This window comes from Rissa tridactyla, chromosome 7 (assembly GCF_028500815.1).
Source record: "Rissa tridactyla isolate bRisTri1 chromosome 7, bRisTri1.patW.cur.20221130, whole genome shotgun sequence".
Taxonomy (NCBI): domain Eukaryota; kingdom Metazoa; phylum Chordata; class Aves; order Charadriiformes; family Laridae; genus Rissa; species Rissa tridactyla.
Window position 1 is genome coordinate 18,872,919 of NC_071472.1, and position 23,398 is coordinate 18,896,316.

At 38.2% G+C, this 23,398-nt stretch overlaps 1 protein-coding gene across 6 annotated transcripts in view; it reads right to left on the reverse strand.

The window, feature by feature from the left end:
* The window catches only part of RBMS1 (RNA binding motif single stranded interacting protein 1), a 149,640-nt gene that overhangs the window by 12,326 nt on the left and 113,916 nt on the right, over nt 1-23,398 (reverse strand). For 5 of the 6 annotated variants that reach the window (XM_054207719.1, XM_054207718.1, XM_054207722.1 and 2 more), the window contains exons 5-9: nt 14,094-14,251; nt 10,792-10,871; nt 2,197-2,312; nt 1,279-1,328; nt 1,092-1,185 (exon numbers count right to left, since the gene is read on the reverse strand). In XM_054207719.1, the coding sequence (XP_054063694.1) occupies nt 1,092-1,185; nt 1,279-1,328; nt 2,197-2,312; nt 10,792-10,871; nt 14,094-14,251 (498 nt within the window). The remainder of the gene's footprint in view (nt 1-1,091; nt 1,186-1,278; nt 1,329-2,196; nt 2,313-10,791; nt 10,872-14,093; nt 14,252-23,398) is intronic. The other variant, XM_054207720.1, reaches the window with a different exon arrangement.

Here is a 23,398-nt window from a genome sequence, read left to right on the forward strand (position 1 = left end):
ACATAAACAGCTGCTTCTCCTGCCCCTGACATATAGAGGTAAGAATTTTCCAAATGTAATTAGTTTTGGTTATTTCTGACCTGAATCACTGATGTTTACTTCGTCTATGTGTTAAACAGTACAAAGCCAAAACAGCTGATCATTTAGCCTACACTGGGATAATTGGCATGTGTCAAGTAGTAACTACTGAGCATTTATCTGAGACTGTCATACTAGTTGCATTAAATGCAAGTTGCTTATAAACTGAAATGTACAATGCCCCAAAATTGAGCATTCTGAAGAGATTTACATCCAAGTACAAAAACTGTTCCATATAATTTCTCAGCACATTGAATTGTCAATATCCCTTAGGGGCGACTTAACATGACACCTATCAGAACTCCTTTTCAGGAAGCTTTGGACTGGGCTCTAAGAACAAAAAATGTGCATGCTTAATGTTTTAATTCATTGTTCAAAATAAAGTAACTTTTGGTTTAGAAACACTGTTCTAAGCTATTAAATGCTTTGCTCCTAATATGAAAACAATGAATTTGAATGCCACTGTAATTTGAACTCAGAATTCTTTTTCAAATTTCCTTCTCTAATGTCAAACAAGTTTCCATACCCTTCTTAGTGCAGCTACATAACACATTATTATTGGGGGGTTTGTGTTGTTTTGTTTCTTGCACTGAAGCAACCTGGAGAAAAGTTCAAAAAAGCATGGAGAAATACCTTTGAAATAGAATTTAACTAAATCAAGAAGGTTTAAAATAAAGAATAATTATTTTAAAGATGCATCATTGACATCAAAGAACTTGACCAAGAGAAAATGAAAAATCATACATGAAACGAAGAAGTGGCTACAAATACCTTAGCCATCAGCATAAGTTAGAGACTTTGTTTTGTAAGACACCACATATCTCATTAAATTGCTGTGCTTCCTCAAACACCCTTTTAGCTTTTAAGGCCTTCATTTTCATGCTGTACAGCATGGAGAGGCCACTTCATTAAAATGAAGGATTATTGGAGAATTCAGAAAACCAGATGTAGCAATTTATAAATAAATATAAGCTCCAATGAACCATTTTGGCTACTAAGTTCTAAATACAAACCTGGTATGTGGAAACAGGAGAAGCAATATATGGCGTAATAGATGTCTGAGTGATCATTCTGTTTGCTGTAATACTGTAGGGTGACGGATAAAATCTAGAAAATGCAGAAACATTTATTAAATGCCAGTTCTGTGCATCTTTCACAATGCAAACATTTTTTTTCCTAGTGTGGTGTTATTTAACATACCCATTTTGTAAAGCAGCTGTGGTCGGATCATACGTGAGTGTCATTCCAGCCTTACAAAAAAAAAAAAAAGTGGAAAGAAAGAGTTGACAAAATTCATTCTTATTGTAAATTATTCCTCTTACTCTTTCTTTATTTGTATTATTTTAAACTGAAATTTTGTATTGAAATAGTTCATTGCTATAAGTTAGGGAAAGGTTAATTGACAGAACTATATAGTGAAGAGAGTCAGCGATACAGGCTATGAATACAAGTTTCCAAGTTCCCAGCATGAGGAACAAAATGCAGTCTATGAAGTACCTGGCTAAGAGAACACGCGTGTGTTTGAGAGGCAGGGCATGCAGACGATTCTGTTAGGGTGTTGCCTACAATAAATTAACTACAAGAATGAATGGGGAGTGCTGTTTTTCAGAAGACACATTTGAATTCTCTTGTCTCCTATAAACGAGGCGTCTAGGCTTGCTAACCACAGTAAGCCTATGAAACTATTATCTTGAACATTAAAGATTAAAAAAGCTGTGACTAAAAAAAAATTAATGCTGCACAGCATTGGTTTACTATTTTAATCTTATGAAAGAGATGTGCGTTTCAATGCTGCATAAATCAAAGGATTATTTACTACATGTAAATAAAGTTATGTTTCAGGTTAACATGAGAAATATCTCAGACATTCCTGACCAAGTTGAAGGAGATTTTATTGTTCACTTTAATGAGGCTGGATTTGGTGTTTCACATTTTGCCTTTTTTCCTCTTAAGAAAGATACAGTTTAAGTACTTTTTATAGAGTTGCAAACTGTCAGGTAAGAGTTGCTTGCACATTTTTAATATGCCAAAGAGCCAAGCCAAGAAGTCTCAATGCCTATCATTTTCGTAAGTATTCATTATTGTACACCCACACTAAAGCTTGAAGGGAGGACTTACAAGTCTCACCTCGCCTTCTCTGTGCCATGCTCTTCCATTCTGTATATATTTATTCTGATTCTGTCTCTTTTTCTGTCCTCCATCGGCAAACTTGCACAATAAGGGTTCTGCAGGAACTAAGAAAGAAGGAATATTAGTTGAAGTAGCGTTCATACACGGCTGTTCAGCGCTCCAAATGAGGTATGGTTTTTAGTTATATTTCCCAATATGACAGTTAAATAACTTGGACTCATACTACAGCATCAACGACTGTTCTGCATAGCACAAAGATAGCTGCCACACACAAACAGAGCATTTGGAATGCCTTATAGCTTTGATTTTAAACTACCGCTCTAAAACCTGTTGGAAAGAAACACGGTCTTTATATCCTGAGGACGTGTCTGTTGATCTGGGGATGAATGAGAACTGTCATCTGAATTCTGAGTTTTGCCTCTCAGGAGGTACATCTAAGGAGGGTGGAGAATAAATCTGGCCAAAGGCCTCTAATGTATTCCCCCCACCCCTTGGGGGTTTCAGTAATGTCCTAAAACTTCAACTGCTCTGCTCATCCAGAGCTGCCAGAAGAGCTGGCACAGTATCTCCGCTGACGCTAACCGGCAGGGTGGAGTGGGCACCTTTATCTCCTGCCAGCTTGCACTGAAAAAATGCCACAACTGCCCATTCCCTTTTTATCTCTGCTCTATAAAGAGCACACAATGCAACCAGAAATTCTTCAAGATTTTTCTTTTAGCTTGTTTTTTGCCTACTGCCATGAAATGGTATCGCTACGTTTTTTTATTTTTTGCATAACATAATCCTGACCATAACTTCAATTTTTAATGTCAAAATTGAAGCAATGAAAAAGAAAAGTTTGTGTGGTATTATTTCCCTGTTACTAGCTTAAACTGCAATAGTTCCTGAGTACCTCTGGCTGAAGCACAGCTCTGCTACATCACACCCCACCCTCCCTAATCACAGGGTGGAAGTGCTGTTATAACTTGGATGCAAACACTTCTCTGCCAATAATTCCTGACACATGAGCTGTCTAAGCTTTACCATGACACTCCTCCAGCCATTCTTCGTTTGGAAACACCTTCCTGAGACATGGCTGGATCAGAAAACATGCAAGTTTCCAAATGCAGAGTAAACACATAGGGTGGGAGGGCCACCCACAAAAAACTAACCCAAATAAAAATTTTAGCGTATCTGTATCATGCAACGAAATCTATTCTATGTATAACCATGGCCAGTGCTGATGTGCTCTTCAACCTCTCTGCATTTATAAAAGACGTCTGGTATTGAAAACTTCAGAGACTTATAACCTGGCAAAGAGTAACTTTTAAAATTTTGGCACAAAACTAGCAGTAATGGCCAAGTCATCCCTGGCTTTGGACGGCATACCTAAAACACTCGCTCTGGTTCTACTGGGAAAATATCCACTTCCTGCATGATACATCTTTTGACGGCCTGCTCTATAAAAGATGGATGGGCTGTGAGACAGAACTGGTATGTGGTTCCCTGTCTCATCTCCAACATCGACCACACATCCGTCAGAGACGGGTACCTCTCCTACCCGCGCACCGTTATTCAGCAGTCAAACAACTTCAGTATCAGAGAGTCAGACTTTAATACTAAGCGTGACAACTGAATTCATTTAAAATGTATTATCTAAAAGGTGCTGTATCAATATGCTGGATGGATAATTTGATGTTACTTTGTAAAAGCTAGATCCCAAAAATCTTGGTCATATCACACAGCATTTTAATCCCCACACAGTTCTGTTGAAGTAAGAGGAGTTAATCTCAGAAGATGTTACTCAATATGGGTAAAACTGTCAGATTCTGGTCTAAAATTATTTTGACTCTGATTTTACACAGTGAGGGGAAAAAAAAAAAAAAAATCCATCAGAAAGGGAGAGCTGACATCCAAATACTGAAGTTAACTGCCTTAAATGAAAAAAAAAAAAAAAAAAAAAATCTCTTCCCCAACTTGAGTGTCTCTGGCTACTTATAAATTATTTCAAACCATCTAGTATTGTGGGAAGCGTGTGTGTCTTCCAAAATACACACTATAAATTTTTGGATCAAGTCAAAAGAAACTAGCATGAGAACAGCTTATAAAGACATCAGAAAATACCCTGTGATTCTGTATTATAGCACTCACAGGTAGTAAATACTTTATTTAAAGCTGCGTTATGCTTTCATTAAAAAACCCTATAGTGAATTGTACAAAACTTTTCTGAAACGCTATTTGTGCTTACATTTACCATCACTGTCTCAGGATAATTTTTTTTAAAAAGTCAGAGTAAACTGTTCAGCTGTTTGAATAAAATGTTCATTAAAATCTACTTTAAGAATGATAATTTTTTTTCAGTAGATAACTGAAAACAGCTAAATTTTAAATGATGAAGTATCTTCTGTAGTGCATTGGAAACACTCTCCTGACAATTTTAAAGAGGATGAAAAAATGGAACAAGAGTTATCCACACATATTGCATTTTGCATATGTAATATCCAAAACCGGCAGCAATGAAAAAAAAATAAAAGGCATTAATTTGTGATTTGCCCAAAGTTGGTGCTCCATCTTACTGAATACAGATCTGGTCATGGGAAGCCTTGTTTTTCTGACCATCTAGCTTCTCTTGCTCCTCTCTGTGTCCATAAATGAAGCCAAATGCGGTGAAAGCTCCAACTCATGTTAAAAAAAATGAAGCAGGCTGGTATTTAATACCACCAGCTGCTGCGAGAAGGCTCTATAACGTTTGCCTTTCTTGATTCCAGTTCAAGATATGAATGCTTAGAGTGGGTACTGCCGCAATTTAAAGCCTAACTTCAAGTTTTGGCTGCTTTTCCATACATGTGACTTGGGTACTACTGTGTTGATTGCTTAAAGAACACAAAGACTGACGGTCATCAGAGGGAGGGTCACGAGAAGGAGATAAACCTTCACGGGAGCCAAGTGTGATCTATTGATCCCCTTTCCACCGAAGAGTGAACATAGCCCCTATTCTCTTCAAAATTAAATCTGAAATTTATTTCTTCAGTTTACCTTTCCTCATATTTTTCACAAGTAAGATACTCACACATACAAACATGTATATAATAGAGATAGATATATATATATATAAATAAAAAACTCCAACAAGCCCTACAGACCAGTCAAGCAATCTTTTTTTGTGGTCCAGGAAGGAAGGGAGAGTCATTTTTATTGTTTAATTGTTGGGAAGCATTCAGGCCCAGTGATGAAGGGGATCATTAATCATTCAGTGACTCGTCTGTACGTGCAAGACAGAGAGGCATAGTCTAAATATTCGGAGTTGCATTCACATCTGAGAGATAGCTGATGTAAAAGGCTATGACTTAGAGTGGATTTATGCTTCTGCAGCTAAGACACCGTATTTAAAATGCCCACTCTACCGACACTAAGTGAAAGCCAACAGGCACTTTCAGTGGTTTGTAGGTGTCTGCTGAGCTGCTGCTATGGAGGCGTTCTGTAACCATGATCTTTCCTCTGCTTTAAAGCAGGTCAGTGCTTTAAAACCTAGCTGTGGAAAGTGCTGACCATCTCCTCCTGCCCTGAATCACCCTCCTCTAGGGCTAATGTTTTTACAGAAGACAGACGTGAATGCAATATTAGCCCAGAGAGTAAATACTTCCCTGTCATACACATAATGTGCACACGTGTACATTAGCATTCACTCTCCATTTGTTCAGTGTCTACCCAAACGCGTACCAGGTGATACTATAAATGCAAGAACAAAATTGATGTTCTTATGTTGGACTTTGTGTTTACATCCTTGACTTTACATGGCTAATTTTATCAGCTTTTCAAAAAATGCTGCTTTCGGATACTAAAAAGTACAACAAAACAGTTTTAAAATACTATTATTTTAATTGGTTTTCAGTTAAACTGCATCTTTTAGTGACTTTCATTGCTTATTTTCTAGTGACGAAGCAGATGGGACTAATGAATTCTAGCATTAAAACATCACTTTAATGTACAACTAGAAACTTCTGCCAAAAGCTGTGAGAATTAAAAAAGTTGTGCAACCCAAGATCTCAAATATCAGTAGCTTTATATGTTTAATAAAATGAAATGAAATATATACTCCTCACCATTCTAATCTTCACTTAAATGCAGTGCTCAGAGTTACATTTCTTTAATAATTTATACATGGTTTAATAATACACAGGAGTGTATTTTGAGTGGTTTTAAGTGGTATTTTTTCTTTTCTATTCCAATATTACTAGTTAAAACTAGGCAGCAATTACAAACTATGAGAATTAGAGCAGTAAAAGCTTCTAATCTTTGATCTAATGGATAAAGTCTTGGTTCCTCTCCCTTCAGTGTGACAATCAGGAGTAACATCAGTACTGTGACCTCTTGATACCCTTCAGCAGTAGTTTTCAGACTGCGGTTCATGGATTATTTCTAAAGGATCTGTGAAAGGTAACTAAGAAATGCAAGTTTGTGGTCAAGTGGCTTTAATTTACCATCTAGAGGTCTGCAGTGCTGGATACTTTGTAAAGGTAAGCAAATAGGAAAAGCTCAAAAAATGACTGCCACAAGATAACTATTTCAAGGCTCCATTTTCACTCCTCTCGTGCACTCGAAAGATGTCCAAGATCAGAACCATTTCAAACAGTAGCGTCTACCACGCCCGGTGGACCTCTTCCTAGTCTACAGTCAAGAGCACAGGCAGGAGCAGGGCTCTCCCACTTGTCCTCAATTTTCTCCCTAAAACAGAACCTGAGAAACCATTATCTTTACTGTAAGTGGGAAGAGGAGAGTGGGTCACGGATAACTTATGATTTTTGAGTCATCACCATTACCCACCATCCTGAAGCAAAAACAGTATGGGCTGTTCAGCAAAAATGCTCTCTACCTTACACCCATTAAAACAAAAATCACCAAAGTTATTTTTCAGTGAAAGAAGTATTAACGAATCCATAAAGCCTATACAACAGGCATAAAACTTGTGTAACTTTTTAACTTCTATACTTTTCATTTTAAATGTAAGAGACGCAAATACAGTCAGGCTTAGACATACTTTACATAGGCTACAATCACAACTGTTTTATGTAATTACTTATATAATTATTGTCACGTATCCTCATGCGGCTACACACTGCTGTGACAGGGAGGAGATGCCTTTCATGATTTTGCCCAGCAGATCATTTCTGCAATTGTTGTGGGTCCCACACAAGAAAAAAAAAAAAAAAGACAATGAACATTAAGTATCATCTCAAGGGGAGGGAGGCTGAGTATCCTGCTCTGTCCTCACTGCTCATCTTCTGAGTCCTGGCTCTTTCTACTAGTCCAGTCTCTGCTTCCTCCAACTCGTGTCATGAGATTCATGTTTCACAGGAGAATAGAAAAGCTTTAAATATCACATTATTCACTGAAAGCAATAATTCTTTAAAGAAAAAAGTAGAACCAGCTGCAAAAGTTATGTCAAGATTATAGCAATCATGCAATAAACACACAGTTGAGAAAAGAAGAAATACAAAAATCAAAAGTCCTGAGAGAAACGGACAGAAAGTCATAGTCCATAAAACAGAACAAACTATTACAATAACTTACACCAGAAAAGTACAAACCCCATTCAGAGCAAATGGTGAAACTAATACACCCCTCCTAGGAGTTTCAGGATTATACCAACTTGCAGTGCAGTTGAAATTGCTCTCTGAGCTAACCTTCCTTCTTCCTGACTGAAGACAAACAAGGACACACTAAATATTGAATATGTTTCACTAAGCTAATATGGAGCAGGGAAATAAAGCCTGAATAGCTTGTTACATTGGGGTTCAGCTTGCTCCGCATCATCAATGCCCAGTCACTCACTCAATTCAAGGCTTTTGCGACTGCCCTGTGCTACCCTCGGCCCTCTCAGGCTCACAGAGGGTTTTCTGTTCTGTCTTCTCATGCTCCAGAGGAGGTTTCACCTATGCTTCCTATAACTGTGTTTAACCCATTCTTCCATGTAAACCCAAACTTAGTTAAAATAACAAAGCTGCATTATGAAAGCATGTTTTTGTTGAACAGATGTTCTTCCTCCCACACCTATTTCATTACAGGCCCATCTCTCCTACCCTCCTCATCCTGATAACAGTGTTTTTATAGCCAGCTCCCTTCGCTGATTTTAGCCAAGTTTCTAGGACACAATGTTTTAATTTAAACATAGTTCCAGTTCTACGATTTTATTTTGCATGTATTTGAATTTGCTCCTCTATAACCCTGAAGGATGCTAGTCTATTTCAAAACATTTTCCTAATCTTTGTTTGTCCAAGAGCTTTCCCACTACATCCACTCTTCTCTGCACATCGTCCAAGACCACAGTTGCCCCATGACTCTGCCCCACGTTTTGGCAGGCTGCAGCGTATTCTGAGGCATAAGCTGCATCCTCTAATAAGACTGCATTATCAGACACGTGCTTGCTACGTGGTGAGGAACTCTAGGAAGAATTTGAACTCCATAAAAACCTTTCCAAGGAGCAATACAACTTCACAGCACCAGCATGGAAAAGTAGAGTTGGCGCTGTACCTTATACAACAAGATTGAGGGTCTTTAATAAACACGGTTCTCACAACTCCCTTATGCACCTACTGATCTGTCGCATTTTCCAGCATCATGGAGGGTGTGACTCATCTCACTTAACTGACTTTCAGACATTCAGAGTTATCTATTTCCGAGCGACTCATCTAGACACTCTTTGTAACCGCAAGGACAGCTGACAGCAAAGATACATCAGTCTCTGGAGGTGTGTGCTTCATTACCCATTTTAGACAGAGAGCCTAGACGACTACTTTGCCAAGTAAGCATTAGAAGTTACAGCCCGGGCGGTGGATTACATCTTGAGACCTCTCTTGAGCTCCCACTTTCTGACATTCACGAGTTCCATGCAAATTTCCTGACCCTAATTAATCACACTTTTCTGGTAAATTTTTTCCTCCACACTGCAGAAATTGTTCTTACACTTCTGTTCAGCAGCTTTTTATTTCTACCTGGTTGAACCTGATCATATAAAGGTGCAAGTCTGGTTTCAGCAACAGCCCACCAGAGGCAGAGCATGATCAGCAACAACATGCTTGACGGCTCATTCACTGAGAAGAGAATACCACAAGTGAAAATAAAAACAAGCAAACTAAAAAGCACTAATAGGGGGTTCTGTTATAGTTATTTTACTGGCTATAATCGAATAGAAAACCCTATATGTTAATTTGAACTCTTGGTTTCTCCATCCTTTTTACTCTTAATTATGTCCAAGCCATAGCAGCTCTATAAAACTAATCACGGAGGGTGGATCAGAGCACAGCCAGCACTCAGAGAAAATCATTCCATGATCTCCTCACCCCTAAAGGGATTTTCCATCTCATAAAACACAGATTGCTAAATATATGAAATAGAAAAAATAAATGTTACAGCCTCTACGTATAACAAAGCTTTAACTAAATAATCTCGGCAATCAATCCCAATGCAAAGAGTCTGCAAAAGCCAAGCCAGGGAAGTCAAACCCCTGCATTAGATTAGCTTTGGTGAAGGGAGTGGTTTCCTGTGCTCTGAAGCAGCTTTCCATCCCTACCGCAGCACAGACTGCCTCAAACTGGTGTAATCTTTCAGGGATGAGGGATGTATGTAGCTTTACTAAACAAGCCACATTCTTGTCTGCCTGCTGAGGGCTGCTTTCCTCCTCCTCAGTGTCAGGGTCTGGCTGCGGAGAACATTTCAACAGCGGGGAAAAAGGTGGCTTCAGCAACCACATCAACAACGTAATTTATAAAAATTACGACTTGGGATTCTCAATAAAATGGTTAGCGAAAGCTGCCTAGAATGTCAGGCATGTATTCTTTCCTCCTTTATTGTCCTCTTTTCTTTCTATTTAGCTCTGCTGCTCTGAATTTCCTTTCCTCATTTTTAAATGTTTATGGAATATACATCTTCTCCCTCAGAACAGTGCTGACAAAGCAGGCAAACTGCTGAGGAACTAGGCGTGACAACGAAGTTGCACTATGCAGCTTCTCTGCATTTTGCCTTGCACAGTATTTCCTGAAGTAGCATTCTTCACCGACCTCCTTCCACCTTCCTGAAGAACGTCAAAGCCTACTTTGACTTGAGATTCACAGCTCCCTGGTGAAAGAAAGTGCCTGGCATTAAGGCACTGCTGCAGAATCTATTTTTTTCTAATGAAATCTTTTTTTGAAAATTACTTAAAAAAAAAAATCATCAACAGATGGCAAAAGTAATCCATTTTTTGCCTCTCTCAAAAAAAATTGTCCACGGACAATCAGCCAAATTCTGTTCTGACACACATACAACATACTTGTCTCCTGACTTCAACTGGGATTATGTGGGACGTAAATTTGCGCAGAGCTGGCTTAAGGCATCTTAGCTGCTTGTCTATCTGCTAGGAAAGAACACTACTAGATTCCTAGAAAAGGCTGACAGTAGAAAAGTGATATACTGTGTTCCAAGTGAGCAAGTATTACAGTCATCCAACAAGACACAGTTTAATTTTAATAAGCCTGCCTCTGAATGAGAAGCCAGATACAGCAATCGGCTTCCACTACGTAAGCAGTAACCCATTCATACATGTTGTTAGAAATATATGCAACATACCAGAAACTCCTGCTGGTGTCTTTATGAATTTTCCATTAAAATGAGCAATCACTGCTTCACATTTTTCTGTTGACTCCATTCTAAGAAAATAAAGAATAATTTACATAAATTAAACACTCATCCAGATTCCCATGTTTGTGGTTTTTTAAAGCATATTTCTTGCTTCTTCTCGCTTCACTTTTGCGGGTTGCTTTCCCGAGTGTGAGCGATAGAGAGGATGTTTTCCAAGAACACACACTTCAGAAAGGTAAAACTAAACTCAGTTAACATCTGAGGCCAAAGCAGTGCCAAACTGCAAATACAATACCCTTACTTACAGAACGTAACTTGGACAGCTATAGTACAAAGTGCCCCTGCTGTCTTGAAGGGAGCAGAAGGACTGATCCGCAATCATTCGTAACTGAATCCTTAGCGTCCACGACCGACGTAACAAATGTCAATGCCACTTTTGATAGAGGATTATGAAGTGTCTGTACAGTTTAAGAGTAATAAACTCATATATAAACATGCCTGACCGCGTGACCCAAACTGCCTTTGCAGTTTCTAGCTTATGCCTATCACCCCAACTAAATGATGTACCTGTCTCTCATTTAATTGTCTCCAGGTTACTTTCCAAACAGGAACTAATAACAGAATAGCTGTGACGGCTACTGAGAATTTATCCAGCATCCTGAACAGGTTTGTGCACTTACGTTGTCAAAACTAGACTTAACAGACTGGGTGGACTACTGGTGAGCTAGTGCTAGCCTGGGAGTGGCTCCGGAGGTTGCAGCTACATCCTTACGTTGCAATGCAGATGTGTCGGTCCTGACTGCCAGCTTGAACTAAGTTGCAACGGATGAGCGAGACGTGCAAGTACAACAAAAACTATTTTAAAAGAAGAATATATTTAGCGGTTGTCTGCAAGACGGTATTTGGATAACGTTGAAGAGAGATTTTCTTTTTTGTTTGTTCACTAAGTTCTGTAATTCAGAGCCACAAATCAGGCCAATGGCCTCAGCAGCAAAGAAGCAGTACTAAAAATTACTAAGTCTTGGCACCTTTTTAATTCTGCTAGCCTTTCTGCACAGGCTGATGAAACAGTCATAGACAACAAGCAAAATCATCAAAACGCCAGACTTAACAAGAAGTTTTCTTCATGGTTTCAAAAATACCTTCTAGAGAATTTTCAGAAGTTCTGGATTGTTGGATCTGCATCAAAGAAATCTTTTTTTTTTTTTTCTCACATGAAACAAACAATATAATTCAGTTTCAGACTCAAGTCTGGACTTGAAAAAATATATTAGTCCTTGTTAACCTAATAAAATGCCCCCAAAGGCAAGAAACTAAAATCTTTATTTAATGTCTACATGTTTCTCGGACAATTTTAACTAATATTTATTCAAAAATGTTCCAATACCTACCTTGCAGAAGGGGAGAAATTCTGATTAGATATGACAACAACAGCTTATTCTATAAATTATGTATAATGTATGTATGTGAACAAAAAAACATGCATATAAAAATAACTTCACATTTATGTATATAGAAAACATATAATGTATAATACAGAACCTGTTGAGAAAATACTTTAAAACTAATCTCTTTTAGTGTCTTCAACACAAGAAAGATTTTGGATACACACAAGTCTTCAGGACTTTCACATACAATTCTAAAACTCTTCCGGCTATATTAGAATAAAAGCACTCCTAAAATACCACTGATTCAAGGTAGAGTTGGTAGGCAAGTTTAGGGAGAAAAGACTGAATAAATTTATAATGCCTAGGGAATTTTAGCTTGGGTGTTACAGGATTCTGCCCTTCATAGCATCAAAAAGTGAAAGTTGCATTTACGCATGTATCAGTATTGTTCAAAATTAGTAAATATTACTTTTGGATGTATATTGCTTCCTACATCATCCAAAAACACTACACACATCCTGTGTATACCTGCATGGAGTTTACTCTCAAATATTTATGCATATGCTTATATGAAAAAAAAATACAAGTGTATGAATGAAATAAAATGCCCAATTAAATTTACTGCAAAAATATTAAAAATACTTATTGATTTATTTAAAGGGGACAGCAAGAAATTTTGGTAGAAATCAAGCTTGCTGGTTTTGTACTCTTAAATAAATGAATATCATTTGTTTCTAATTGTTTCTAATTTCATTCCTTTGTTTTATCTTCTTGAAACTGGACAGTCTGCCAAGCAAATAAATTGGGGAGGGGATTTAAAAAATAAAATAAAATAATCACAGTCCTGTGAACTACCCACAGCCAGCTCACAGGGAAACCAATCCCTAAAAATTTTGGCTTCATCAGGAGATATAATTTGTTCAGTTCTTTTCTCTGCACTAATTTTAGGTTCTGCTATTTGTTCAAATACAGAGCTATTGTAATACTGGCTGAACATCTGAATTACTGAAATTTGACTGTTGACAGATTTTTTACAACATATTTTGAGAATCCCAATTCTTTGCTCAAAGCATGCCTCTACTTTTGATGACAGAAATCTCCAATTTTGCCTCCAAAGCCTCCAAATTTTGACTGCCATACTCATTTTAAATGAGACACAGAAAAATATTAGAAAGGGACAGAAAAGGCTTTGATGAAGAGACTCCAGAACAACTAACAATTAACTAGAGAAAAAGTAAACTCACATGGACAGAATATTTGGGAGGTATCTATTAACTTATGGAAAATATTTGTTCTTGTTGATTTGGGAGAGATATTTGACTGACCTGTCAAATATTTTAAGGTGAGATTTACTGTAAGTGAATAAAAATATTTTCTTTCCCAGATGACAACATGTTAATGAGCCAGAAAATTCAAAGGGCTGACATTCAAAGGGCAATGATGAGCTGAGTTTCTCAGAGCAACTAATGAAGCAAAAGAAAGAAAAAAAAAATGGGGGAGGAGAAGTTCTTCCTTATAGTCTCCTGTCTCAAATTAAAGCCTTGAAAGCCAGAAATGTCACAGAAGTTTCTGTGAAGCACTGCATAACTCCTGCTTACTGGTTGAGGGATAAAGGAGAAGTACAGAGAAGAGGAAGAAGTGATGGAGAGTGAACTCTTTTTCTAGATAATTGTCCAATAGGAGCAATAGATTCAGATTTAGCCATCTAAGCAAGATGAGACGCAGCCATATTTGCTTTACCAAAGGAAGAACTAACAAAACCCTGCTGGTATCTCCATCTAAATCTCCCTTTTCTTTAAAAGCTTGGTCATTTTCAATAATTTCTGCCTTTTCCTCCTATTTCTGGCTTTTTAATTACAAAAAGGAAAAAAGCTGCCAACGTGGCTAACACCACTGAAGTACCTTGCAAAGCCAACTCCACGGCTTGTCCCACTGGAGTCCCGCAGTATCCTCGTAGAGATAACCTGCCCAAACGGTTTCAGCATGTTCTCGAGCTCCTGCTCATCCATTGAAAGCGGCAAATTGGAAATGTATAAGTTAGTTGGATCTTGTTCTTGTTGCTGAAAAAGAATTAAAACCATCTGTTATTATATTTGCAAGGAAAAGACATTTTGAATATAAAATACAACAACGATTGCACATAACTACTGGTACGGATTTTCACTTCTCAGGCCCCTTTCTACAGGCTGCTCTTCCCTGGTATGAGTGACCTCCATCTTCTATCCCTGTATACAGCATTCCTGAGAAAAGCTACCCTCCTCCTATTACTGCTGACAATGACATTTTTAAGTGGAGATAAAGGTGAATAATTGACTGGTTTATAGTCCGTATTACAACTCCATGTTTCAGATTTTCCCCGAAAGAAAAAAAAAAAAGGCAAAAACGAGAAAAGGAAAGAAATTAGCAAACAAGGAAATACAAGACTGGTGGAAAGGGCTAGAAAAAGTCAGATGTAAATTAAAAAGATAAAAGATTGGAATGACAATTTGAAAGTAATACAGGGGATAAAAGGAGAGAATGCATTTAAGAGTATGCACTTTGCCAAAATATTACCACAAATATGGGCTGATACACACAGAAGTGAGTGGGACAGCGGTCTTCTCCCACACATGAATGTTTTTGAGTTTTCATCAAACTTTGACATTATGCATTCAGACAATACAAAAGTCTTCCAAAAACTTTCTCTAGAAACAGACAAAACGACAGAGGAGGGCAGCCAGGAGATGAGGGGTTAGGAAGAGACAAAGGTAGTCACGGCTTTGCCCTTCTCCTGACCTTAGGCTACCTACTTTGTGTGATCTATGTATGTACCACGAAATTCCAGCTCAAAGAAATATTTTTGTTGAAATGGATCATTTCCAGTGTTTACAGATTCTCCAGCTGTGGTTCCCGAGCATCTCTTGCATCCCTGTCATGCTGCTAATTGCTGGCCATGCTCTGTGATGACATACATTCTTAATCTACACAAATCTAGATGACTTGGCCCTTACAGTTGTGCAAAACCTTGATGTTGTCATTGTGGATCCTGTATAGATCTTAGTCTGTGCAGGACGCATTATATTCCAGCAGAACTTTTTTGGCATTAAGAATTATATGATCCGAAACAACTACAGTTTTGTTGGCACAGCCCTTAGCATATTTTCGTTCTGTACCAGAGGGCTAACGGACTTACAGAGAAGCCTGAATCAAAGCAGAAAACAAAAAAACAAACCCACAACTCTTCCCTACTGGAATTAAAGCATTTATTAAAGTGATTGTACTTGTATGGGTGGTGATACCTTCTTATACAGATTAGACATCATGTTGTCCTTAGGCTGCCCTTATATTAATAACATCTCGGTACCCTTCGTAGCATATTGCATAATTTAACAATTTGCTATCCTGGTTACCACCTCTCAGTTGGGGTTGGTTTTCCCTAGCACAAAGAAAGAAAAGGAGCGGGGGCCGGGGGCGGTCGTGCCTTTTAGGCACAGAAACAAATTCTCATGTTCCAAAAACTAATGAAACTTAAAAATGGAGAAGCAAATTCTGTGCTTATTGACCTTCACTATTTGCGTTTCACCCCAAATCTCACTTTCATTTAGAAAGGGCTTTCAAGTTTTCTGTAAAGGATTTTACGAAACTTCAGCACCAAAGGACCTATAAAAGGGAAATGTGTTCCCATTACATCCTCCTGATCTGCCCGCTATGCCACTGGTATGATTGCAATTCCTAGCCACACTGAAATCCCACGTACCTTACAAAACGCAAACTTTTCCAAGTGCCCAGGTGTTATTCTAGCCAGTCCCTTTTACAGTCCATTGCACATGGCATTGGACTACCATGTATGTTTTGCCTCGCGCTACCCTAGTGGGAATATGCATCCACCCAAAACACTGAATCGCACATAGAAGTTTGTGATTTAAATTATCTTAGAACATCCGATTTCTCTTTCGTATTAGGAAAAATCAGCAGAAAGAGAAGACAAGAAAATGGATTCACTGAGAGGCCAGAGCTGACACTAATATCGACTCCTGGGCAGTTTTCAACTATGATGGGAAAACCTATGTTACGCTAGTTACATCTTTGACATGCAGTTCAAATTTTCTCAGGTAGGAATGTGAAATGAAGCCACCTTTCATGTTTTTAGAATTAGTTTTTTACTTAGATTGTATTAATCAATTTGGTTTTGTACCTTGATATATGTAGGCTTACTTCCTTCTTTAATGAACACTATTAGCAAAAGCTTTATAGGAGCTTTTAGCCACCAGGATCACCCAATTGCATTTGTAGCTTATTTCCTGTAACTCAGAATAGTATTTGAAAGATAAAAATGGGATTTTCTTCACTTTTTATTATAAGATATAAAATATAATGCGCACAAACTTCCTAAAACTTCACTAAAAAACCTAAAATAGTACAAAAGCTGGAAACCAACCCTTTGCATATTTTCATCTCATTTGTTAATGTTTTTATTCTACAATAACATAAAATCTGAATTATATAAAAATTTTCTCATTAAAAATGACAACATTTGGAAAGATAAAAAAAGGCCCCATTTTGTTCACACTAATTAAAATGTAGTTTACATGCAAAAAAGGAATGCTTACATTCAGAAACACCTCATAGAGAAAGAAATTCAGTCAACTGCAGAATGTCAGAGCAATCTGGTTCATTCAGGTAACTGAGGAGATCACATTCCCCTTCTCTCGGGCTCCTTTTCCAGCCTAGGGGGTTACCACACTTTGGCATTATACAGGCCGCGTATTCAGGGTGAGAGATCATGAGCCTTCCTTGCCAAAAGGGACACAAAAACCAACCGCAATTCACCGTAACACATGAAGATCTTTCCCCATACTTGCTGGGAAGCTCAATTCTTGTACCTATCCACCTAGCAGAGAAAACTTCATGCCATAAAATCACGTAACAGCATTGTTAGAAAAGGGAATGCTCAACTTTGAGAGAGTATTAGCGACTTCACCACTAACCCACATTGCAAATCCCTTAGGAACGGAGAAAAAAAAAAAGTGCATCTGAGGAAATTGTGCTAAGGAAATTGCTTTCACTGAACAGAAAGTAATTTGGAATGGAAAAATTTGACTTGCAGTCCATGAAACAATCCGTATTTTCTATTAGCAACTAGACTGGGTATTGGTCAGATGCGTGCTGGATGGGTGACTGGAAAGGACCGACTTCTGCTTTCCACCCTTTCTCTATGTCAGCCTATTAGAGCCTGAATACTCCCAGGGATTCAGTTATTTCTGCTTTTGATCCTTTGGCAGGACATACTAACCACAGTGGAAAAAGGGGCGTTTGAAGATACTTCTACATATGTCCATAGCTAGAACTGGTAAAGTTGGCAAACGTGGGAGAGGAAGAGCAAAAACACGGCCAATGCATGAGGATGTCACACTGAAATCCCGGAATACAAGTTGAAATTTCATTCATCTGCAGTTCTCCCAGAGCAAAACGGCTGCAATGCCAACAAACACATTCCACAGCGCACCAAGACTGTATCTGCAGGGCAGGTGCAAACCCACAGCCGCCCTGGGGAGCGGCAGCAGTTGAGCTACCAGGACAAATCATAGGATCATAAGAAATCTCAAGTTGGAAGGGACCCATAACGATCACCAAGTCCAACTAGGTCAGGACAGATTAGTTTAATCTACTTCTTCACTTTGCAAGAAAAAAAAAAAAAAAAAAACAACAGCAGCTATTGGGTGCGTTTTGGGAGATCAGAAGCAGCAAGTCATTTCCTTCCCCATAGAACACGCTGGATTTCCAAGCTGACTTCCAAATGGCAACCACAACTAGGTCTCCCCATCCATCTTTATCCTGTCTTACACAAAAGGCATCGTACAAACAGATGTTTGCTTTTATACAAGGTTTTGGCATGGAAAATGGTTAAACAGTTAAAAATCCAGGAAGTTAGGCGAAACAAACTCTTTAACTCGTCCCTCTGTCTCTCTGGCAAACAGCAGTTTAATACATTAAGTTCTGTGATTTCCTTCATTACCCAAAACGTGCCTCACCATAGCTTAATTCACATGGTTATTATAATTTTGTATAGTATTTGTATAGCATTATAGTTCTGTTTCAGACGACAAAAAGAATTCCTTTGATATCTAAGTTTCTAACTTTTATTCTGGAATTCAGCAAAAAAGTGAAACTGTCAAAAATACCTGCAAACATAACAACTCAGCTCAAACCTTGCCTATACACTTTAATCATTCTAAGCACTTTCAAAGGTAGGGGGTTTTCCTGTGCTTAAAATCCATTAAATCATATAAACCGCTTTCACCTTAGAAATCTTAAGTCTCTTTAAATTATTTGTGCTATTTTATGGGAATGATTAAAAAGAATTACTAGAGTCAGCGGAAAGGTTCCTACTTAGGGTAGCAAGCTATAAACAACTGAACCATTGGAACTTTTTTTTTTTTTAAATTCTACACGATTTAGGAAAACTGCTTAATTCGAGAGTCTTCATATCTCATGCAGGGTGTCCTCAGTTAACAGTGCCTTAGCAGGTCCTGAAAGACACTGAAAGTGCTCAATATTTGCAAACTATGGGCGATGTCAGGGAATTTGAGGGCTAATGTAGGAAGGGAAAACTAGAAGTCTTGTTTTTAGCAGTTCACGTCAACAAGTTTCTATCAGTCTTTACTCATCAAACAGCTTTAGCTGCATGCCCGTAACTTCTCTAGCAGAACATGGTAATACAAAGATGCAGAACAGTGCCCTTGCGTATTAATGCATTTCCATTTCTTATTCCTAAGAAGCACTTACAGCACTAACTTAATAAGCTGACTACAAGATACAGTATTTCTCATAAAAGGGACAGGAATAATCAACTGCTAATTCTCATTTCTGTACAGAAGTGGTGATCAGGAGTCCCTACCATAATATGAAATGCTCCACCATCATCTGAAAGAAATTAACAAAAACCTCCCTGTGCGTGTGGAACCGTTCCTAAATTGCAAGCAAGAAATTTGGCAAAATGATAAGACATCTGTTTTCTCTTGCTCTGTGTAAGGTCAGAGCGAACAGATAGCCATTCAGAAACATGTGACTAGGCACTGCTCACAGCATGGAAGATCCTCTGGCTGATAGGGAAGGGATTAAATGCTTGTCTGCCTTCGTATAGAAACTACTTTAAAATTTACAATTGGCCTGTGTCTCACTGAAATATGTCTGTTTTAGCCACAGTTTTAATACTGTCTGACCACAGACTGTTAACAAGACAATCCAGTGGAAAAATCACTACCATAATCTTCACTTGTTCTCCAGAATTGCATAAACATTATATATGATTAAGAAGCTAAACATTTTAATTCATTTTCACAAGGACATCTGTACTACAAAGAGGAACAAGAACCGTACGAAAAGGAATTTTTAACTACAATAAGCACTGTGTTCAAGTTTGCAATCAGACTATCCCTTTTCATTCTCGGCATTCTTGCTTTCCCTTTGCTAGAAGGGCACCAAGGTGCTCCCTGGGAGTTCTGCCTGTTGCTCGTGGATGCCACTGTTTTCAATGGAAAGATGAATAAGCCCACCATGGCTCACAACAGAGCACTAAGCCCTTGGCTGAACAAGCTGCAGCGCTGCTTTGCAACTGAGATAAGACTTTTGTGGGTTGAAGCTGTGTACTCAAGGGAAGTGGTTGTTAACCGTCTTATTTAATGCAAATGCAATTCCTGAAATGATGGTCATTTAGCCCCCAGGTAAGCAAAATTTGGCTAACCTTCAATTTATTTTATAATGTATACAAATAAAACTTTTTTACAAATAAAATGAGGAAAATCGATAATATTTACTTAAAATAGCCTATTACAGAGTAGGGCTTAGTATTATTGCCTACAGAAAGTACTACAAACTAGGTAAAAAAAAACCCCAAACGTTTCTTACAAGACAGTTGCTAACATCTGCTGTAGAAATCTGCTTGAGTTAGCTCCTGTTTGCCTGTCATCTGTTCTTTGGCATTCAGAAGCCCAGATGCAGCATAAAAAAAAAATAGCAATATGCCTACCTTCTCTAGTTAGATTAAGTGCACTAGCTACCATGGTAACCTAAACTTATTTTCTTACTTTACTCTGTAGGAATGAAAACTGATTTAATTCTCCAGAAGGTTGCCACAGTGAAGACAAGTACAAAAAGCAATACATTATTAAAAGTCATAAAAGTTAGCTGTTTCTCGTTTTTGCAAACTTAAAACCATGTTCTTCATCAGCAACATAAAGGAAGACTGCCTTTAATACATTATGTTTAATAGCTGTGGAAAAGCCTTGATTTCTGTTACAGAGATGAGGACAAGTAGCTGAGCAGCCTTTCCCTCCCCAAAACCCCATACCTTGTATGCAGTTCACACTTTATATAGTGCGACAGTTCATCTTTTCCAAATATGCTTGGAAAAAGTCACCTAAAGTAAGTTTAGAATATAAAAAAACCCTCCTGCATTGAAATTAATTGGAAAGAAAGATAAAGCTACCAGCACACGTGAAGTGCTTCACACTTCTGCCTTTGTAACCATTAGTAAAGAATACAAGGATTATGAATTCATGTCATCTCTGGGTTCTGTAGGATCAACGTCAATTCAGACAGGCTAATATTTGCCACAAACTCAAAACCACCCCCACATAATGAGTTTCAGAGAGTTTGGTGTGTTGCTTTGAGGGCCAATAGACCGCTACAGAAAATGGAAATTGTACCTTAAGAATGCTGGAAGAGCCGGTATACGATGGTACAACATGCTTTGCATTGTTATCACAGGCATCCTTCTGACACAATTTGAATAAGAAGCAATTCCAAAATGGCCCTAATTTTTTGCACAAGCCTAAGATACCTGAAAATACTTAGTGATTTGTTAATGTGAGAGCTAATACAATATAAGCAGAAGCATACTTAATTGTGTCAGTGGAACTGAAGATTTTAAGGAGGAGGAAATTATAACATTATGAATCTGAAGCTCTAAATCCTAAAAACGTGCAACAATGGGGAAATCTTTGAATGGATAAATAATGAGTCTTCCCCACAAAACGCACATTAGTACATGGAACAGCATTCCTTGGCTCAAATTAACAAGTTTCTTTGACCACAGAAATCTTCCATGTCCATGGACTACTGTCATGGGCTCTATTATAAGTGGCATATGTTTCCTATAGGTAAGTTTGTGCTTCCATACAAAAGAAAAAAAAAAAATGAGGAAAGGACAAACTGGAAAAGAATGAGTATCACTTACGTTATAAATGATCTTGACAATCTTATAGCAAAGTTGCACATATGGAAGAACTAAAAACCTCATTAACAGAGAGAGAGAATAGAGAAGACATGAAGGAAGGCAAGGTCTTAAAAAACAAAGTCTGGAGAATCAGGCTCATTATGTCTATAGCAATTGTTTTGGACTTAGATGGTTAAATCATTTTAAAGGGAGGACACTACACTAATTTTAAGGACAGGGCTGAAATACAATTGTGACAATGCTAGAACATATGTTAATCCTTCCTGCAATGCTCAAAGAACATTACAAGCTCTTTGCAAGAAGTGGTAACAGTGGGAACAGCTTTAGTAGATATAAGCCTTTCACTATACTATCTCAGGAATCTGTTAACCTACCACGAGCTAGACAATATGGCTATATAAATGTCATTGCCATGCCAGGAAGAAGTTGTTCAGCACTTGACGAATTCTGAGCTGCCACAGCCAGGCTGGTATTCTAGCTGGCTTGTGTATCTCTACATCGCTGTCAGTACAATATATTCTCTAGCTGACTTTATCTGGGCTACAAACACAATCGGTCTCCTCCTGGCTTAAGTTTGCTAGATAGAAAGATGAGAAGAACCGCGGTTTTTATTAACCATTCTTATTCAGTAGTTCTTTTTTACTTTTTATATTTACACATTAGTGTACATCCAGAAGAATAAGAATTAAATTCAACTTTCCACTTAGAAGTGCCACTTTTCCAATCATCTGAAACAGAGTTACTTCAGTAACTACAGCTGAACTTGGTTGAATACCATTTGATGAGACAGAATTTTGTCTAACACTGACCCAAATGCCTCATGTTAAGTTCAAGGTCAAAAACCTATGAGGATTTAGGTGACTCATATCTCCATAGCATTTAGACCTCACCATCTCTAAACATCCCTTAGAGATTCTCAGTGTTTTATATCTCTGTTCCAAATGCCAATATACAGTAGATTTTCTCTGTGCATCTATCTTCCTACACAAAGTCATTTGCTATCTGCTCTGAACAACATAGAAACCTACAGTTATCTCACTGATTTCACCTCTTCACCTGTGGGGTGAAGAGAAGAGAGACAGTTCTCAGAAAATTCACTCTGACAGCAACCGTAACAACATTTCCAGCAAAGAAAATAGGCAGAGCTTTTCAATACTACTACTAATCTTACCTAAGAACGCACAGCTCTGCAAAATCAGAGCTTTTGAACTTGTTATTATTGGCTTATTATTGAAGTACGCCTCTAGGAGCAAGGACAATAAACAAAACACATTAAAGACATTTCAAGAAATTAAAATGAATTAAAATAAAAATTAGACACTCAGCCAGTTACGAACTAGCTTAGAAATAACAGTACTCTTGCGAGACATGTATCTGCTCTTTGTGTACCTTATCTCTAGAGTAAGAGATAAGCTACTGGTTTTGTACCAGGGCTACCACTACAGCTCACACCATCTCCTGATTCCTTTCCACAGCCACTTGTACACACCGAGAAGACAACTGACAAGAGCGAATGCTGGCAATACTCAGTGTGACGAGAGGAGAGGGGCAAGAGCCCATAATCTCCATTTCAAGTTTCCATCCAAAAACTACTCCCATCCCCTGGCAATGCAATTTCATCTTATGTGAGCTCTTAGCAGCATTATCCGACTAAAAGGAATGGTTGGAGGCATCTCCTTTTCAGCAGTGGCTGGAAGATCCTGTTAATCAGCACAAAGCAAAACAATTCCCAAGCTGCTCTTAGTCAAGCGTTCCCAATTCATTTCTCAGGAAGAGCAGAATAACTGAAGACAGAACATTTCTTGAGCCATGGTCTGACACCGTGTTCCTTCGCTAACACTATCATCATGATATAAAGACATGGCCACTTCTCCACAAACGGTGAACCCCCTGGAACAGATCTGGCAGGATATGGCCTGAAGCCATGTCTCAGGCCCCAGGCCCTCCCGATCTGCTCAACAATATCTGAAACACAACAGACAAGGTGATA